Source organism: Microplitis demolitor, chromosome 8 (assembly GCF_026212275.2).
Source record: "Microplitis demolitor isolate Queensland-Clemson2020A chromosome 8, iyMicDemo2.1a, whole genome shotgun sequence".
In the NCBI taxonomy this organism is placed as follows: domain Eukaryota; kingdom Metazoa; phylum Arthropoda; class Insecta; order Hymenoptera; family Braconidae; genus Microplitis; species Microplitis demolitor.
Genome location: NC_068552.1, coordinates 12,276,799 through 12,294,686, shown reverse-complemented (window position 1 = coordinate 12,294,686; position 17,888 = coordinate 12,276,799). Strand labels below are relative to the sequence as shown.

At 28.5% G+C, this 17,888-nt stretch overlaps 1 protein-coding gene across 14 annotated transcripts in view; it reads left to right on the top strand.

Moving 5' to 3' along the window:
* LOC103573905 (ankyrin-3) overlaps nucleotides 1-17,888 on the top strand; it is a 54,162-nt gene that overhangs the window by 15,684 nt on the left and 20,590 nt on the right. For 10 of the 14 annotated variants that reach the window (XR_008404106.1, XR_008404105.1, XR_008404104.1 and 7 more), the window contains exons 15-28: nucleotides 410-514; nucleotides 4,768-4,896; nucleotides 5,009-5,114; nucleotides 6,623-6,700; nucleotides 9,461-9,685; nucleotides 9,781-9,941; nucleotides 10,047-10,258; nucleotides 10,354-10,558; nucleotides 11,807-11,996; nucleotides 12,110-12,576; nucleotides 12,688-12,891; nucleotides 14,465-14,709; nucleotides 14,985-15,039; nucleotides 15,833-16,063. Coding sequence is in view for 3 of the 14 variants with exons in the window: in XM_053741069.1 (XP_053597044.1) it covers nucleotides 410-514; nucleotides 4,768-4,896; nucleotides 5,009-5,114; nucleotides 6,623-6,700; nucleotides 9,461-9,685; nucleotides 9,781-9,941; nucleotides 10,047-10,258; nucleotides 10,354-10,558; nucleotides 11,807-11,996; nucleotides 12,110-12,576; nucleotides 12,688-12,891; nucleotides 14,465-14,709; nucleotides 14,985-15,039; nucleotides 15,833-16,063 (2,613 nt within the window). In the remaining 11 variants the exon portion in view is untranslated. Of the gene's footprint in view, nucleotides 1-409; nucleotides 515-1,559; nucleotides 2,522-4,767; nucleotides 4,897-5,008; nucleotides 5,115-6,622; nucleotides 6,701-8,090; nucleotides 8,109-9,460; nucleotides 9,686-9,780; nucleotides 9,942-10,046; nucleotides 10,259-10,353; nucleotides 10,559-11,806; nucleotides 11,997-12,109; nucleotides 12,577-12,687; nucleotides 12,892-14,464; nucleotides 14,710-14,984; nucleotides 15,040-15,832; nucleotides 16,064-17,888 lie in introns of those variants that run through there. The other 4 variants (XR_008404098.1, XR_008404103.1, XR_008404100.1 and 1 more) reach the window with 4 other exon arrangements.

Below are 17,888 nucleotides of genomic sequence, written 5' to 3'. Positions count from 1 at the left end.
CATGCTCGATATTGAAAAACAGATAGAACAAAAATTATTTAACGTTAATTTGCGCGATACTTGCATTTAATCCTATGTACTATTTTTTTCTCTCCTATGTGTATTATACTGAATCCTTAGCTATAAACGGAGTTGTGAATTATTGAAATTGATAAAAAAAAAAAAATATTTTATTTCAAAAAAAGGAGTATTAAATATTATTTTTCGTATATTTCTGTTAGAAATAGCATGTTCTTCTTGAGTTATTCTTGTTTGTTCCACTTGTCTTCAGTGGAAAGTAACAGCTGAAGAATATTGCGAATGCTGAACAAAAAAAAAAAATCACTGGATGTTATTTTTTTTCTATACTTTGATTGATTAAAATTAAAAAAAAAAGCGAGTTGAGCTTTTACTCGATAATAAAATGTAGGTGGTGATGAGATCGGCACTGCGGCCATGAATGTGTATGGACAGCCGCCTCACGCGCAACATGTGTACCTCCCTTCCTACTACCAGGGCCAAATGACCTATACTCGTAAGTTTAAGTATCACCAAATGTTGTCACTTCACTATTACTCGATGTCGATGTACCTTCGTATCTTCCCAACATATATATCTTACGTATTTAATTATTATTATTATTATTATTTTATTTTTCACATCACTACACAAACAATATCTCAATCATTTAGCAGTGCATATTTATATAGAACACAAACCAATAATCGTTGTTATTTATTTAATTACATTAATCTCAATTTATGGTAGAATGATGAATTTGCATTAGTGTGTAGTTTAATCTTATAAATATTCAGCAATCTATAAAAAATATTTATATTTTTTTATCATATCACATCGTCATTAATTTTTGGTCAATAGTTTTAAGTAATAAATACAGTCTCGTTTATTATTAGATTATAATTTCGTCTGTGGTAAAAGAAATTGAGAGAAGCACTTGAAAAAGTTCTGGATTCTTTCAGTCAATATTTAATATAAATGTATATATATTTTTTTTCGGTTCACAATTACACGGAAGTCATTTATGCAATAATTATAATTGGCCTTGAAGACGCATGAACATCATTTATTTAGATGTGAAATGATAAATTATCATGATGCATATAGATGCGAATACTGCCAACAGAGTATATTATGGAGTATAAACTTCATCATAGGTGGTGAATTGAATTAGGACATAGTGCAATTAATACAATTTGCATATCAAGATGACGATACAATTGTACACATTGTCATTTTACATTACAGTTGGATAATCTTGATGTTAAATTATACTTTAGAGGGGAATTGCATCTAGTGTACATGAAGGTGGTTGATAGTTGTTGTCGTCGTCATCGTCATGTGGTGATGCAGTAGCAACACCCGAGTTTCCCACACCGCCTACCTGTTACATAATCCCTCGGAGTCGTACAGCCTTGTTCTATGGTTCTTATTTTGTGGTGTAGTCAGTTCGACGTGAGCTGGCATGCTGCCAAATTCAAAACGTCGACCGAAATACGTTTAATTTATGTAACGGGAGGTGTAGTAGTAGTATAGTTATTTGAAAAGTACGTACGCACATTGGAGAACCTGGATAATAGAGCAAGGCCAATTAAAAAATATAAAATAAAACTATAATATTTAAAATAAAACTGATTATGTTTAACTGACTATTTTTATAATTAAATTTATGACGAAGCTATGAATGCAGGAGTTGATGTTGTGTGTTTACTTTTATACTTGCATTTGCGCACTGAACTAATCTAACGATACAACTCAACTATACTCTATTTCTTTCTACCTTATATCAATACCAAGCAACAGAAATATACTAATGGTTGGTTTTTCATGACGCAAAAATGATCGTCAATGCATTATTATAGTATATTGAAGAGTATAAAGAAGAAATCAGTGGGGAGCAACAGCGTCAAAGATCTCTTCACACAGATGCTAATATAAAATTGGTGCTCTATGAACGTGAGGTCACATTAGTAGACGCGCGCCGATCTTGAATCAATCTACGGTATACCAGTCGCTGTTCCTGAACATCGGGAGCAAGCGTTCTGTTCTGAGTTTAATTGAGATACAAATCAGAACATCCTAAGCTCGCGACCAATGTAACACATGAGAACGTTAATGAGAATAGTTTACTTGTTGTGAAAATTTAATGGTACACGTCGACGAAAAAGAAGAACAAAAAAAAGTTCACAAATTTTAATAAAAACACTTCTATTGACATTATATGAAAAAAAAAAGTATATGAAGTAGTAAATTGTGGTAGTGCGTTTGTGGATTTTGTTTATTTAACAAATATTTGTTCGATTTAAACCCATGTAAAATTAATTTTTCGTAATCCTAACTAACTTTTTTTTTATTTAAAAAAAAAAAAAAAGAACTGTCAGTATTAATTTATTTTATACCCTATCATCGATATTGTAAGTAAACTTCATAATGGCCAAGGACAAGACAGTAGTGAAGACTCGGAAGAAACCGAGGAGAGTGCCATGCTGCGGGTGCACCCGTAACAGGAACAGCGACATATTTTGTAATTAAAAATAATGAATTTTCAATAGATCTTCATTTTTCATTTAAATTTAAATAAAATAGACGTATTGCGTCATAACATCGTGACTCGTTGGAAAAATTAACGCTGATGTTGTCTTTAAGCGCTTTACTATTATACGCTAATTATCAAAGAGTATTCAATTTATTTGTTGAAAAGAAAAAACTTATTCATAGTCTTTAAAGGACGCCTATTGAAATTTTTATCTATACATATTTTTTTTTTTTTCATCATGATTAGCATTAGTAGCTGAAATAGAATGTCATTTTTTATAAATACATAATAAACATCCTGCACAAAATGCAGTGGAGTAGTGGACGCGGGTAGGTAATTTGATTACATCACGGTCTTTAAGGCGCGCGTCATCGTTAAAACGAATGAAGGAAGCGATTGGTATTCATATCATACATCTGGGTCAGGTAAAGCTTGTGAATACTGTTGTAGATCTTGTTGTAGATATACATTAGTACATATGGTGTGTACTGTTGTAGTAAACAAAAGATGAAATTACAAGATCAACATTGAGGTATATATTAGACTTGGTACATCATTATTAAAGGAATACACAGAGATTAAATGTGCATAGCTCTATTATAAACAAAAAACCCTGAACTTTTGACAACAAGCTAGAGAAAATGAATCGTACATGATTCAATGTCTTGGCTAAATGAACGAGGGCGTGAATAAACAATTACAAATGCTCTAGACAATTTATCGCGCTTCATAAAATTCCTCGGTCTCTTATGAGTAAGCATTTTTAAATAGATCGAAATTGAATTTTTGACGTTAAAAAGATACGATAATTAAAAAATTATTTGTACTATAATCTATTTTTTTTCTCTTATACTTTTAGATATTGAGCTATTAACATTTAAGAAAAACTATTCTCGCTATGAGATTTCGATGATTGTCATCAGCCCATTGGCATAAGACCGAAGGCTGTTTGATTAATAAATTTTTGTAGGGGAGTGGAAATATAGGTCGATGGCGATACTACATTAAATATTTAGAGATAAAAACCAAAGTAAAAAAAAAAACAAAAAAAAAATTAAAAACTGCTTAAAGCAATAAAGAAAAGTAACTTAATCTTATTAAAAAAAAAAAAAAAAAAACAAATCTATTCATTTTAATATTTTATTATTGAATATTAACGTATATTTTTTATTGTTGTTCATATTTATTTAAATAAAACTTTTTATACGATGTTATTGCGTTGCACGTTTTCCAATGCTCTTCAAGACGCCGGTAAGACTTAAATGTAAATTCTTATTGTACGTGCCAAGTTTTTTTTGTCAAAGAGAATAACTAGAGAAAAGCCTTTAGTCTAATATATATATATATATATATATATATATATATATATTCTGAAGTAATAAAAACAGTGGGATTATAAACATTGAAATTTTAGTTTCATAGATGTTACATTCTTAATTTTATAATATCTTTACTTGTTAGAAGAAATGTGAGCGTGGGTAGTACGAATTCTTGGGTCAATTGAAGTTGAAATCTATATACTTCACATTCTTGACCTGTTCTTTATATTACTACGCACAGTTAGTATGTTATTTTAGTGTCAATTGAGATACACTATCTATCTATTAATTAGGTTTTTTTATCTTTTTACAATTGATAATACTAATAGTTGTTTTGTTATCTATTGAGGTCTATTGGAAAAAAAAATATATATATGTATATATTCTTCAAGGTTTTATTTAATAATTTTTTATCATGATATTTCGGCCGCTATATTAGGATACGAGAATGTATTAGTATAAACAATCCTATGCTGTGCAGATTTTAACTGTTTATTTTCATGAATTTACCAGCAGGAAGCTATTAAATTTTGAATTTCGAAATAACACTTCGTTATTCTTGACAAAAAAATAACATTTAATAATACTGCATCAAGCTAATATTCATATTCATATTTAATTCATTATTATTTTTATTTTTACAATAGATTATTTATTTGCTCATATTATTTAATTCATAAGCTTTTAGAGTGATTAAATAATTAACAGTGCTTTTAGAATTTTTTTTTTTTAATACTAATTTTTTATATTTTTAATTTGCAGTTTTGTTTTCGTTAATAATAAACCATACCATTTAAAGTTATTAATTAACTCTTACATAACAATAACAATAATAATACAGTACATTTAAAATAGGTGATAACTATTTATTGAGATACTTTTTTTTTTTAAATAAAAATAAAAAAATTTTCGTAGGCGAAGATCCGATGCTTAGCGACCAACAGCAGTATCGTTACATGACTGTTGATGACATGAAGTCAATGGGAGACGATTCAATGAGAGTAAACGTCACTGATGATGAGAGGGACAATCGACATTCCGGAGGTCAGTCAATTATGTACTATTAACTTGTCTCGAATTTTTAATTTATACTCTTCCGTTTACTTTACCTATACCAATTATATTTTATTTTATTCTTTGTCGGTTAATATAACAGGGACCACGGTAACAGATATGATCACTAAAGAAAGCTATCATCGCTCAAACGCAGCGAATCTTAAGCCTGATAATATTGATATCAATAGGCATCCAGTTCACGTTGGGTATGTACTTTTAATTTATATATTCTCATCTCATTATTTAATTAAATTTTAAATAATAACTATTATTAAAGTAATTATTAGTATTTGATTATAAAGAAAATATGTATTTAAAGACTTTTATCCAAGCTGATTAACTATAAACTAAAAAAAATTCTACTCTTAAAGATTCGAAAATACTTTTTAATTATAAATTATACAAATATTTCCCAATGTAAATATATCAATTAGTTAACATTGGAGCAATAATGATGTGTATTATAGTATGATATGGGAGTGTGAGTGTAAATGCAACGTTTGACATTAAAAAAATTTATTTTTCAAAAAAAAAATTTTTTTCTCCTTTGAAATTTATTTTTACTAGCGGCACTTGTTGATTTATTTTGATAACTTAATTCCTATCACAATCTAACAACAAAAAAATGAAAGACTTTTTTTTTTTTTATCAAAATTGTAATGCGTGTATGGTGTGTGCAAAAAAAAACCTAGCATGACTAATAATATTTTTCTCTATAAAATTATAATATTTAAATAAAACCATTTAACTCCTGAACGAAGATATAATGTGACTGAGTGTCTTAGGAAGGAAGAAAAATGTAGCACTATACTAAAAATAGAGTAAAGCAGTCATGAAAGCGTAACCATATATAATAACAGTAAATCATAGTTCACACTTATAGATATAGAGTTTATATTGAAAACATCAAGTATAGATGGTGGGCCCTATAAGCAACCAAGCTATATACCTATAGCCAATTAGGGAATCCTCAGTCAGCGTGTCTATTTTATGAATACAAATCAAGTACTATTACCGGTGTTTTATACGACCGCACTTAATTCCGTTGCGGGATATTATACTGGTTGGAGTTAGTTCATTCAGTATCATTGCGCGTTCATTTCATTCACCAACTTATATTCTCTCGACACTTTTTAACTTTAACATATAACCCGTCTACTCAACTTTTTGCCATTGAAACGAGTAGAGTAAGTCAAGAGACATTCATTTATTCGCAGTCGCTCATCGTGTGTATCGACTTTTCTCGAGCTCTCTCTCGTGAAATTTAATTTACCTAACGCTCTCAAAATTCATACATAGTGAATAGAAATTTTTTTATCTATTGTATACATTAATGTGATACCCGTTACATCTGTGTAATAGTTTTAAAAATCATCTATTATTTAAGTTTATACTTTATTATTGATTATTACTTTACTTATTTTGATTTGTCTTCTATTTGATTTTTCTTTTTTTTCTACTAAATTTCGCATCTGTTGTGATTCATTGTCATCGCTACTGTATCATAAAAGTTTTATGTAGCACAGTAGTTTTAGTTTACTGGGTTCACAAGTTTGTTGTTTATTCGAAGGATTTGATATAAAAGTTATTGCACGTGTAATTATAAAAATAGTTTTGAAAAACAACAAAAATAAGTGGTAGAGAAAAGCATGAGCACGGTTTAGAAGAGTGTATCCTGAATGTAATTATTACGGAGTTCTGTTCCAATACTTAGACCGTCACTAGACTCCTTAAATTGGTCACTGGCAGCCCTTGGTATCGTACCAAAAGGACAAGGAATGTGGAGGGACAGGTATCACCTTTATATCTTATTTTAATTATATATTTTTTAATCTTTTAATATTTGGACCATGGGTTTCAAAATTATTTTTATGTATAATTATTTATTAATTTCATTTTTTTCGTTGCTAAATAATTTTTTAAAAATTATAATTGTTATAACAGTATCACTTATAATAAATTAACTGATGCTTTATGCACTTGTTAATATTTAAAAATGGTAGAAGTGCGTAATAATAATTTTATAAAATTTAATTTAATTTTAAAAATTTTTAATTACGATACAAAAAATTTTCCGGGTGATTTAAATTTTATTTATAATAAATTCGAATCATAAAAAAAAATCATTGACTTATGTGCAAAGCAAAACGAAAATTGTGACGTCTCCATAAAGTGCAGAAAATATGAAAAATGGAATCACATTATTATTTATTGAGGTATAAATAATTAGGATTGCTTGGCAGGAACGCTTCTAGTGGCTGTCAATGTACAGTAGAGTCTCTATAACTTTTTCGTTCTATAACTTTGACTTCCCTTAATTTCTCCTCCGACAGCAGGGGAAGTGTTTTCCCACTATCACTCAACTATACATGCGCAAAGGTAAAGCGCGGTTCTGCGTATAGGAGTTGCGCATAAACTGAGTATTCTAACCCTAAATTTGTGTACGTAAATAAATATTTAAGTTAAATAAGCCTTAATATTGTGAAAATCAATAAAAAAGAAAAAAAAAAACTTTTTACGTGATGGAAAATGAGTTTCACTGGAAAATTGATTTTCTATTTAAGAAGTTTAACAACAATAAAATTAACATATTAATTTTGGAAGAAACCTAACCTTTAAAATTCAAAAACTCCCGGGTCGTTTCGACTGACTCACTGTTTTTAAACCACGCCTTCTAAAAAAAAGAAGGGGTACTTCTACAATTTCAATTCTTGGAATTTTGGATTCATCTCAGTCAAAGTTAGAGAGACTCCACTGTATTGAAGTACCATTTATATTAATTATTATTATTATTATTTTCCCCTATTATTATTATTATTTTCCTCTATTATTATTATTGTCCCCTATTATTATATTGTTTATAATTTAAGTTATCACTTCCTGTGATCAATGAGGCTTAAGACACAATTCCCTCAATCACCTTGCACAGTGTGAGTGAAATGCTACATTCCAAATCTCAACTATAATACATAATTATTATTGTTTTACATCAGCATATAGAGTTCCTTAAATTAAAAAAAAAAAAAAAATTAATCATCCGTCTTAGCAAAAAAAAAAAAAAAATTATGTCAGACCATTCCCCATATATTTCATAAAAAAAAAAAAAAAAAAAAAAAAAAAAATACTAACGCGTATTTTTATTTTGTTTCCGATTCTTTCTGTTATTTTGTTTGCGCTCGCAGAATTCCATCATGGAGAAAGTAAGTGAATGAGAAAAAAAAAAAACAAAAATTTACTCCTCCGCCTCATTATTTGTTTTACTTTTTATTAATTGTTCTGTGATAAGATACATTTAATTTATTTGTTTTTTTTTTTTTTTCAATTTTTTAAAAATTTATTTATTATTTAAAACTTACCGCCGTCACAGTTGTTTACTATTCGTTGCTCGCTCTGCACCACCTTTTTCGTTTTATATATATCGTAGTGGCTGATTATTGTTGCTCATTTAGAATTCCACTTCCCCTTGCAACATTCAAAAGGACAGTGAATACATATTCACGAAAATTAATCTGGTCATCTTTAAAAAAAAAAAAAAAAAAAACAATAATTAAATTAACAAAAAATTCTTTTTTTTTAAAAATATGTATTTCTGTTTTCAAAAATATAATAGGCGTAGATTAGTTAAATGTATTTATTAATATTGTGTTTAACATTTAGTAATCATTAGTCAATCATATTTCATTCCTTTGCTTATTACAATATTAAAAATTAAACAAATCGTGAAGATTTTATAAAAATATAAGATGTACAATATCTATTTATAACACTTAATTAAGCACAAAAAATGTTATTACACTGCACAATAATTACACATTATAACGCAAGATTATTATTATTATTATTATTTAAATAAATCATAAATACATAATAACGATAAATAATGTTGCTTGTATAGTGAATGTAATTACATTATTTACTCACAATTAATCGCAATTATAAATAGAAATTATATTCATTTCAATTAACAACAGTTTAATAATATCCTATGAGTAAATTGTCTTTAATATTAGTCACAATGTTACGTTGAAATACATACATACAGATATGCTATATGATATAATAATGCAATAGATTACACATATTTTTTTAAATTTATTTATCAATACATTAATTTTTTATTATTTTGAGTACGAACATAATATGAATTACGTACACATGAACTGTGGAATGTAATCAATATAATTTTATGCTATTATTTCTCTATGATAATCATAATAATAAAATTTAAATAGTTATGTAAACTATACTGAAATTAATAATTTATCTATGATTATTATTCTATTATTAAATAATTCACATTTATTTACACTTATTTTTGCATATATTAAAATTTTAAACAAGAGACATATACTTTTTCAGAATATTATAATCAACCTACAGACTATTGTTTAAATTTTTAGTGCTGAAAAATTATATGGACAAAGCTTTGAATGAAGGAAAAAAAAATTTATAATATATTTATAAAGACAATGACTCGTATGCAAGGCACAAACAAATGAGATATTTAAATGTCAAAGCTTTTTTTTATATCATACATTGTTTTGTCATACAGCTTTTTGGTTTCGTTCCTGGTGGATGCTCGTGGTGGAGCAATGCGAGGATGTCGTCACAGTGGTGTACGGGTTATTGTACCACCACGTAAAGCAGCAATGCCAATGAGAATTACCTGCAGATATCTTAAAAGAGATAAATTAACGAATCCACCTCCTTTGATGGAAGGTGAAGCGCTTGCCAGTCGAATACTTGAACTTGGACCAGTTGCCGCAAAATTTTTGGGGTATAATTATTGCTAAACTTTATCTAATTATATTATAATTACATAAATTATAAATGTTATATTAAATCGGTATTAAAAAAAAAAAAAAATTGTAGGCCTGTTATCATTGAAGTACCACATTTTGCCTCACTTCGAGGTAAGGAGAGAGAGATCGTGATTCTTCGATCCGACAATGGAGAAACTTGGCGTGAGCACACCCTTGAAGCTAGCGAGGAAGCTGTCCAGGATGTGCTTAATGAGAGCTTTGAAGGAGAAGGTATAAATTAAATTAATTCAACAAATTGATTTATTTTGAACAAGATAATAAACGTTATAATTATTTTATTAATTATAAAAATGATCAATATGACTTTCTTTGTAGAATTAAGCCAGCTAGAAGATCTTCAAACGTCGCGAATAGTACGTATTCTCACGGTTGATTTTCCCCATTATTTCGCCGTGGTATCACGAGTTAGACAGGAAGTTCACGCTGTCGGACCTGAGGGTGGAACTGTTTCATCATCAGCGGTACCTCAAGTACAAGCTGTTTTCCCGCCAGCAGCACTTACAAAAAAAATTAGAGTTGGCCTTCAGGTATGCTCATTTATTTAAAAAAAAAAAAAAAAAAAACGTATTTTATTGTTGCCTTGGAATTTGATGTATATTTATTTTTTGAATTATGACCGTAGGCTCATCCAATACCTGCGGAGCTGGTGGCTAAGCTCTTGGGTAATCGAGTGGCAGTATCGCCCATCGTAACTGTCGAACCACGGCGAAGAAAATTCCATAAGCCCATTACATTGACCATACCCGTACCTCAAGCAGCCAACAAGGGCATGATTAATCAGTACTCTGGAGACGCACCAACTTTGAGGCTTCTGTGCAGCATAACTGGTAATATATGCTTGCGCGTAACAATGTAGGAGCGGCCACCAGCCTGACTGACCGATCTCATTCCATTAATAAATAATATTTGATTGTATTATTATCCAATAATTAATTATATAGTTATTTAAATTTATTACATACACTTACAGTTCATTTATTGTCTGTAATATAATGATTAATAATATTGTTATAATTTATTTTTGGAAGAGAGCTTCGTAGGCCAACTGGTAGCTGCACAATTTATGGAACAAAAAAGTTTTTAAAAAATATGGAAAAAATAGTAACAAAAGTCGAGTACCATTGTTGTATACATTATCTTGTTGTGATTCATTGTTAATGCTTGCGTATTGTTAGGATTGAGTCATTTAGGTATGGATCATTAATTAAATGTAGATAAAAAAAATCCTTTTTTTTTTTTTAATACTATTTCTAGCTCATTGTGGATTGGTAAACTCGATAGTTTTTTTTTCAGCACATAATTCGTTTGAATGGTAATTGCTTAGATAATAAACATGTATAGATGTATATTACATTAATAAATTATTCTAATTATAATTATTATTAACTGCCATTTAATGCATTTTATCAATATTTTATCGTGATAATTGGTATTAAAAATTTCTGAATTTAACAGCAATGCTGTATTTTTTGTTCGTCTCCTTTTATTGTATTTTATGTTTAAAACAAAAATATTTTTTTTAATTTATCCAAAAAAATACATATTTATTAATTGAATTAACATTTAAATTTTTATATTTCGCGATAAATAATACACATGCAATTTATTTTTATTTTGTTTATAATTCGGATATAGTTTGCCGCTTAATAACTACCACTCACGCCCATTGCTTTATGAAAGGGTACAATAATTTATTTTTATTTATTTATAATATATGTTATTATTAATTTATTATTTCGCAAGCATTATCATAAGTGGGTGACACTTTTATTATTCCTTCTTTTTACATCGATACCAAGCACATAACAATAAGGCACATACAACAAACCTGACTTTAAATACAGTGTTCATTAAACAAAATATCAAATATTATTTTCATTGTTTTTTTTTTTTAATCTTTTTTTTTTCTTATTACAGTGTATTTTTATTTGTAAATATAAACTGTATTTAATATCAGATAATTTATAAATATTATATATCTCTTTATCACACGATTCACTATTTTAATCATTGCTACAATCATATCACGGACATATTTTAATGATGTTATTGGACTTGGCGTGTATGTCGTTCAGGAGGTCAGTCACGGGCGGTCTGGGAGGATGTGACCGGGTCTACGCCCCTAACTTTCGTCAAGGATTGTGTGTCTTTTACCACTACCGTGTCTGCAAGATTTTGGCTCATGGACTGCAGAAATATTACCGAGGCTACGCGAATGGCCACCGAGCTTTATACTCACGCAACACATGTACCCTTCATGGCCAAGTATGTCGTTTAATTATACTTTTATTATCTTTCATTTTAATTTAATTACCAACAATCCTTTTCTTTCTCATTTTTTAACAATCATAATTTTCTTTTTACTTTCTTAATTGTAGATTTGTTGTGTTTGCAAAACGAGTTGACCCGCTTGAGGCAAGATTACGCGTCTTCTGTATGACAGACGACAAAGAAGATAAAACTCTGGAGCATCAGGAGCACTTTACAGAAGTAGCAAAAAGCCGAGATGTTGAAGTACTCGAGGGCAAAACACAATACATGGAGTTTGCCGGTAACCTTGTACCCGTTATGAAGAGCGGTGAACAACTTCAGTTACCCTTCCGGGCGTTCAAGGAGAATCGTGTACCTTTCACGGCAAGAGTAAAAGATCCAGATGCAGCAGACATGGTTGGTAGAATAATGTTTATGAGTGAGCCAAAGGTGGCCAAGGGCGAACCACCACAAACACCAATTTGTACATTAAACATCTTGTTACCGGAAAAAATTTCACCAGAGACTGGACACTCTGAACTGGATTTACTTGAGTTATCCAAGAATTATAGCTTCTTACGTGACGGCGGAATAAGTAAGATTTATTTAATTTATTATCTTTTTATATAAATATAGTTAATATAAAAAATTAATATAAATTTATAAATAAACAATAATAACATTTATGATGGTTTCATTTTTCTAGGTCGCCCAGATACAATTCATAGGGCAACTATCCGTCTAACAGACATTGCGAATCTCCTTGATCGTGACTGGGAAAAATTGGCTGAAGAACTTAATGTATCGCCTGCTGATGTTGATTTAATTAAAGATGAACATCCGGGTAAACCGGCACTTCAAGCTGCTGCGATGTTTAAATTATGGCAAGGCAACGGAAATAAAGTGACTGGTTAGTATTTTTTTTTTGGTATACATATAAATTATTAATCATTATTGAACGTGTATTACAGTATACTGTATCAATAACATCTTTATTTTTGAGTTTAAGAATATCTAGTTATGTTTCTTTGAATAAAATTTACAAAAAGTTTTATTTTAATTTATATGTTGTTCGTTAAAGTGATAAGTCAAACATAAATTATTAGTTATCTTTATATTTTTTCCACATGTTATCATTATAAACATTAACTTCTTGTTAAAGTTCAATTATTATATTTAAGACTTCGATCCAATAACTTCATTTTATTATGACAAAAAAAAAAAAAAAAAAAAAAAAAAATTATAATTGATAAAAAAAAGAAATTGTAGAAATTAAAAAATATTAAAAACTGAAATACTAAAGATCATTGTTGCAGGAAGACATTCAGTAAGAGCGCAATAATATAAATATAAGTGTCAAGAAAATTATCTTATATTAAAAAACCTTGACTTTTTAATATCATAAAAATCCCGTTGTAAATTGATAATGCGCGAATAAAAATAATTGAGAAAATAAATTGATGAGTCGCAGATTGAAATAATAAGTATGACGTAATATAATGTCCTTGTCTAAATATTTGAATCAGTATATAAAGTTAAGAAATTTTTAAATTATTTCTTTTTTTAATAATGTTTCGTGTATAGATAGATCTTTTTTTTTTCAAATTATTATTTATTGATTATTGAGTAAAAAAAAATATCCGATTACAATAATTTTATAATGCATAAAGAAATAACTAAGAAAAAAAAATTGTTGACTGGACAAATTACGACAGAATATGATAGGTATTGCTTGAGTCAACTGTCTGGAATCTCCGCAGTCACTTAGTTTATGAACTCACCATGCGCATTATTATGCCTATGGCATAAACACGCTAGATAGAAGATGCTACAGTCCGACGCCTTGTTTCTCCCACTAAAATCTTTCATGTTAATCATATTGCTACAGTCCTCAGCACGCGAATTACATCATTATTATTATCATCATCAAAAGAAGAAATAACAAGTTATTAAGTACGTTGGCAGTAGCTTTGTATTCGTCAGAAAGCGAAGGTGGTGCTATTATATTATTTTGTGAAAGTACTTTAAGCTTTAGGAAAAAAAAAAAAAAAAAACGTAACACACAGTGCATTTATGAAAAAAATTAAATAATTATTTTATGAACTTAATTATTAATTTTTTAAAAATAATATTAACATTAATAAGAAATGTTTATAACCCTCTATCAAGCCTACGAGAATCCATCAATCTCGGGTTACACGAGTGAACTCCACTTGTTATTCAACAGAGCATTACCTTCGCGAGTCCAAATAACTCAAGACCGAGGTTTGTTTTAAATCAGAAGATAATCTCGATGTGGTACTTAGAGAGTGAAATGAGATAAGAAAAGAAGAGTCGAATTGTGAGCGTCCGCGTGGTCTCAATTATTACACTCGAGTAGTGTTTTAACGAGAATCTAAATGAATGAAAGCATTTATGTGTACTTGAATTAATTATTATATTCTGGATACAAAAAAAAAAATTTTTTTTGTTTATCTCAACAGGAAATACGCTTGAGAAAGCATTGAACAAGATCGGTCGGGAGGACATCGTGAAGAAGTGTATATTTAATGTTGAACTTGTGACTGATGATGTTGAAAAAGCAGTTGCAAGAGTGAGACTCGATCAACCAGGTTTTGATTCACTTAAAGAAGAGTTGGGACCTTCTAGAGATTCATCATTGCGGCGTGATGGGACATTGGGAGATCAGAAACATGGTTTTGATTTTGATGAATCCGATCAAATGAAAGTGAGTGGTTTATTGTTGTTATCAAATATTGATTTAATTTGTGATGTTGTAATTTAAATAAATTTAATTTCATACGTCATAATGTATATAAATTCATAAAGCGTAGTTTCGAACGATTCATTAGTATAATTTGTGATAAAATTGTAAAAGAGTACATTGTTCATTATTCACTTCCCACTATTGTTAAAGTCAATGTTAAATTACCTCATTCGCTTGGGAATCTCGATAATTGTCTTCACTAATCAAGCGCCTCGTTGTGCTATTTTTTTTTATAGGACTCTGAATCAGTTGAGGATTTAAGCAACATTGGAAGTGTGCCGCAAAAAAACAGTAAGTATTTATTATAATATTGAAATAATAATTATTTTATTTTTTATTATACAACTTTATTACAAATCACTGCTATTACTTGTATTATTAATACGTGACACATACATCTATTGCAAAACATTAGCAATGAAAATGTTAATAAGGATAATAAAATATTAAACTTAATGACTTAAAGGAGAGGAAGTAATACATGATGTCACAGTTTGAATTAAGTCAGTGATCCATAATTCGTGCTATTGCCAGATCAGATTTAATACGATTCGGGGATAAGAGCGAGAAAAATAAAACGCACTGAGTCACTATATACTATAGACTACACATCACTTTACACTTGCTTTTTATTCACTATTGTGCAGCGATGTGTCCTGCTCGAATTGCGCAGCAAAAATATTTTTAACTGTTAACTTTTATTTTTTCGACAAATTATATTTATATTAATTGAATTGTGATAATAAGTGATGTAACGTGAGATCGTTTGTTTTTAAATTTATAAAATAAAATACAGTTAAATATAAATAGAACGGGAAATTAAATATTTAAAGGTACATATCAACCAGTTGACCTTGACAACATTCCATCGTAATAAATATTTCTTGATACAGATTGAGCTCAAATTCCTTACGATCTATGTCTGCGTTTACATCTTATTATTATTTTTTTACGTTTTATTATTGTACCTAAATAATTTATTTTTAATATCTGTTTACATATTAATTTAAATTTATGCTTATTTATTATTTACTTATTTATTTATTAAATGTAAACACATTTTTTAATTTTGTGCACTTCGCAGCAAAACAGCAGCACATAACAATTACCAATGGCACTGTATTCAATGGTACCTCGACCCCAGTAAAAGATAAATACGCAAGTGAAGAAAAAGATCTTGGCGACGATATGGCTGAATTTCTCCAGCATAAGTATCACGTTACGGATACAATGACTAAAAAAACACGCGACGAAGTTGACGATGACAATAAAAATCGACAGAGGGTTATTGAAGATGCTAATAGATTAGTAACCGGTGAGTAATATCCCATTTTCATTATTAGCAAACAAAAAAAAATTCTATTATTTTTTAATATATTAATAATCTTGTTCTTATAAATTAAAAAATATAAATAAATAAAATACTAAATGGATTGAGGGGTCATGCTTTCTATTGAAAATGCAAGCAAGGTGAACGTGTCAGCAGGGCATATTCTTCTTTTTATAATATATTTATGATTCTTTTTTTAATTAAAGTTTTCTATTAATTTAATGTAATAAATTTCATAAAGCATGAATGGCCAGAGTGTTTAGGTCTAAGCTGAAAAAACTAATTATTCGATTAAGTAAATAATAATGTAAATAGCATTACTATGCATCAAGTGTTACGCTGGACACGCAAAATAAAAGATACTCGTCTTTTTGCGAAACCGTGTCCATAATCAATTTGCTTGGCAGCTATTACGTTTTACTTAGGCTTTAATGTTCTTGATGACCTCGAGAACTCATCATTATTTATAATTTTATCAATTATTGTTTATTATTTATATTTAATTACGTATTTGTTTTTATTTCTTCACATTTATCATTTGGCCACTCTAACTTTACATGTACCATACAAATATTACATTTAATCGTTATTAAATTATATTAAAAAAACACAACATCGCCATCATCGCGAAAATCATAATCATTATTTGTTTTCAATTTTTAATTCATCAATTTAACAATAGCAAAAAAGTGCACAAATATATTTTTTCAAAAATATATATTTAAAATATTAATTTTCTTCTTTGGCTTCATGCAACTTGTCATTGTCATAATAATATGACTAGGCCAATTGCTTCGCCGTTAAAAGTTCTCTTTAATTTATAACTTTCTATAAAAAAGAACTTATTAATTAACTTATATCAATTTATATTAATTTAAATATGAATATAGATTGGTATAGAACTTCTCCTTTCTCTCTTTTATTCTCTTTCTCCTTGTCGAATATTTTAATTTAATTTACAGCAGTGTTTTTTAAGCGTGAAAATGCCGCAAATAAAATATTTAGTTATTTTTTTTTTATGTATTTAGCGTTGCATGAGCTCGCTGTGTGGGCACACGGAGCAGCTGTCGTTTGATTAATTAAAAGAAAATCTAAAGTTCTCATAATTTACGTTATAACAATGAGAATTCACACTTTCTGTCTAGTTTTATTGAGCTAATTATTGTTTTTTTCGTCTCTTACACTAGTAAAATGAATACTGTAGCGTCTTTATTGATTCATGTTATTAATTTATATACACCTATAAATTAGCTGCATTAATAAAGTTATAAATATAAGAATTTTGAATAAATAAAATTTAAATAATGAAATTAATTTCATTGTAAACATTAACTTGCTAATAGTTATTGATTATTAATTGCAAAGTATTGAGTATAGTTAAGATATGGATAATAACATATTTATCATTAATATTATCTCATCAAGAATATGAGTGCGAGAATTTATAATATTTAATTAGTAAAATGTATTAATATTTATTATTTATCATAAAGACACATACGCCATTATAGATTCTATTGTATTCAATAATAACTAAAAAATAGAGACATAAAAATAAAATATTATTAACTTGATTTTTTAATAGTTTCAATAATAATAGTAAATTTTTTTTTTTAAAGTTTTGATGTATGGAAATTATTTGAAACCAACGCAAGATCATATTTTACATTTTATAATGTAAAAGACCTGCAATAATCAAGTAGAGCAATGATAATATACTGCCAAATTATCTTCTTACATTAGCGTAATGTAAATTAAGCTTTGAGTAGATTGAGTAAATGTAGGGCAATATAGTGACAATGTCAGTCTT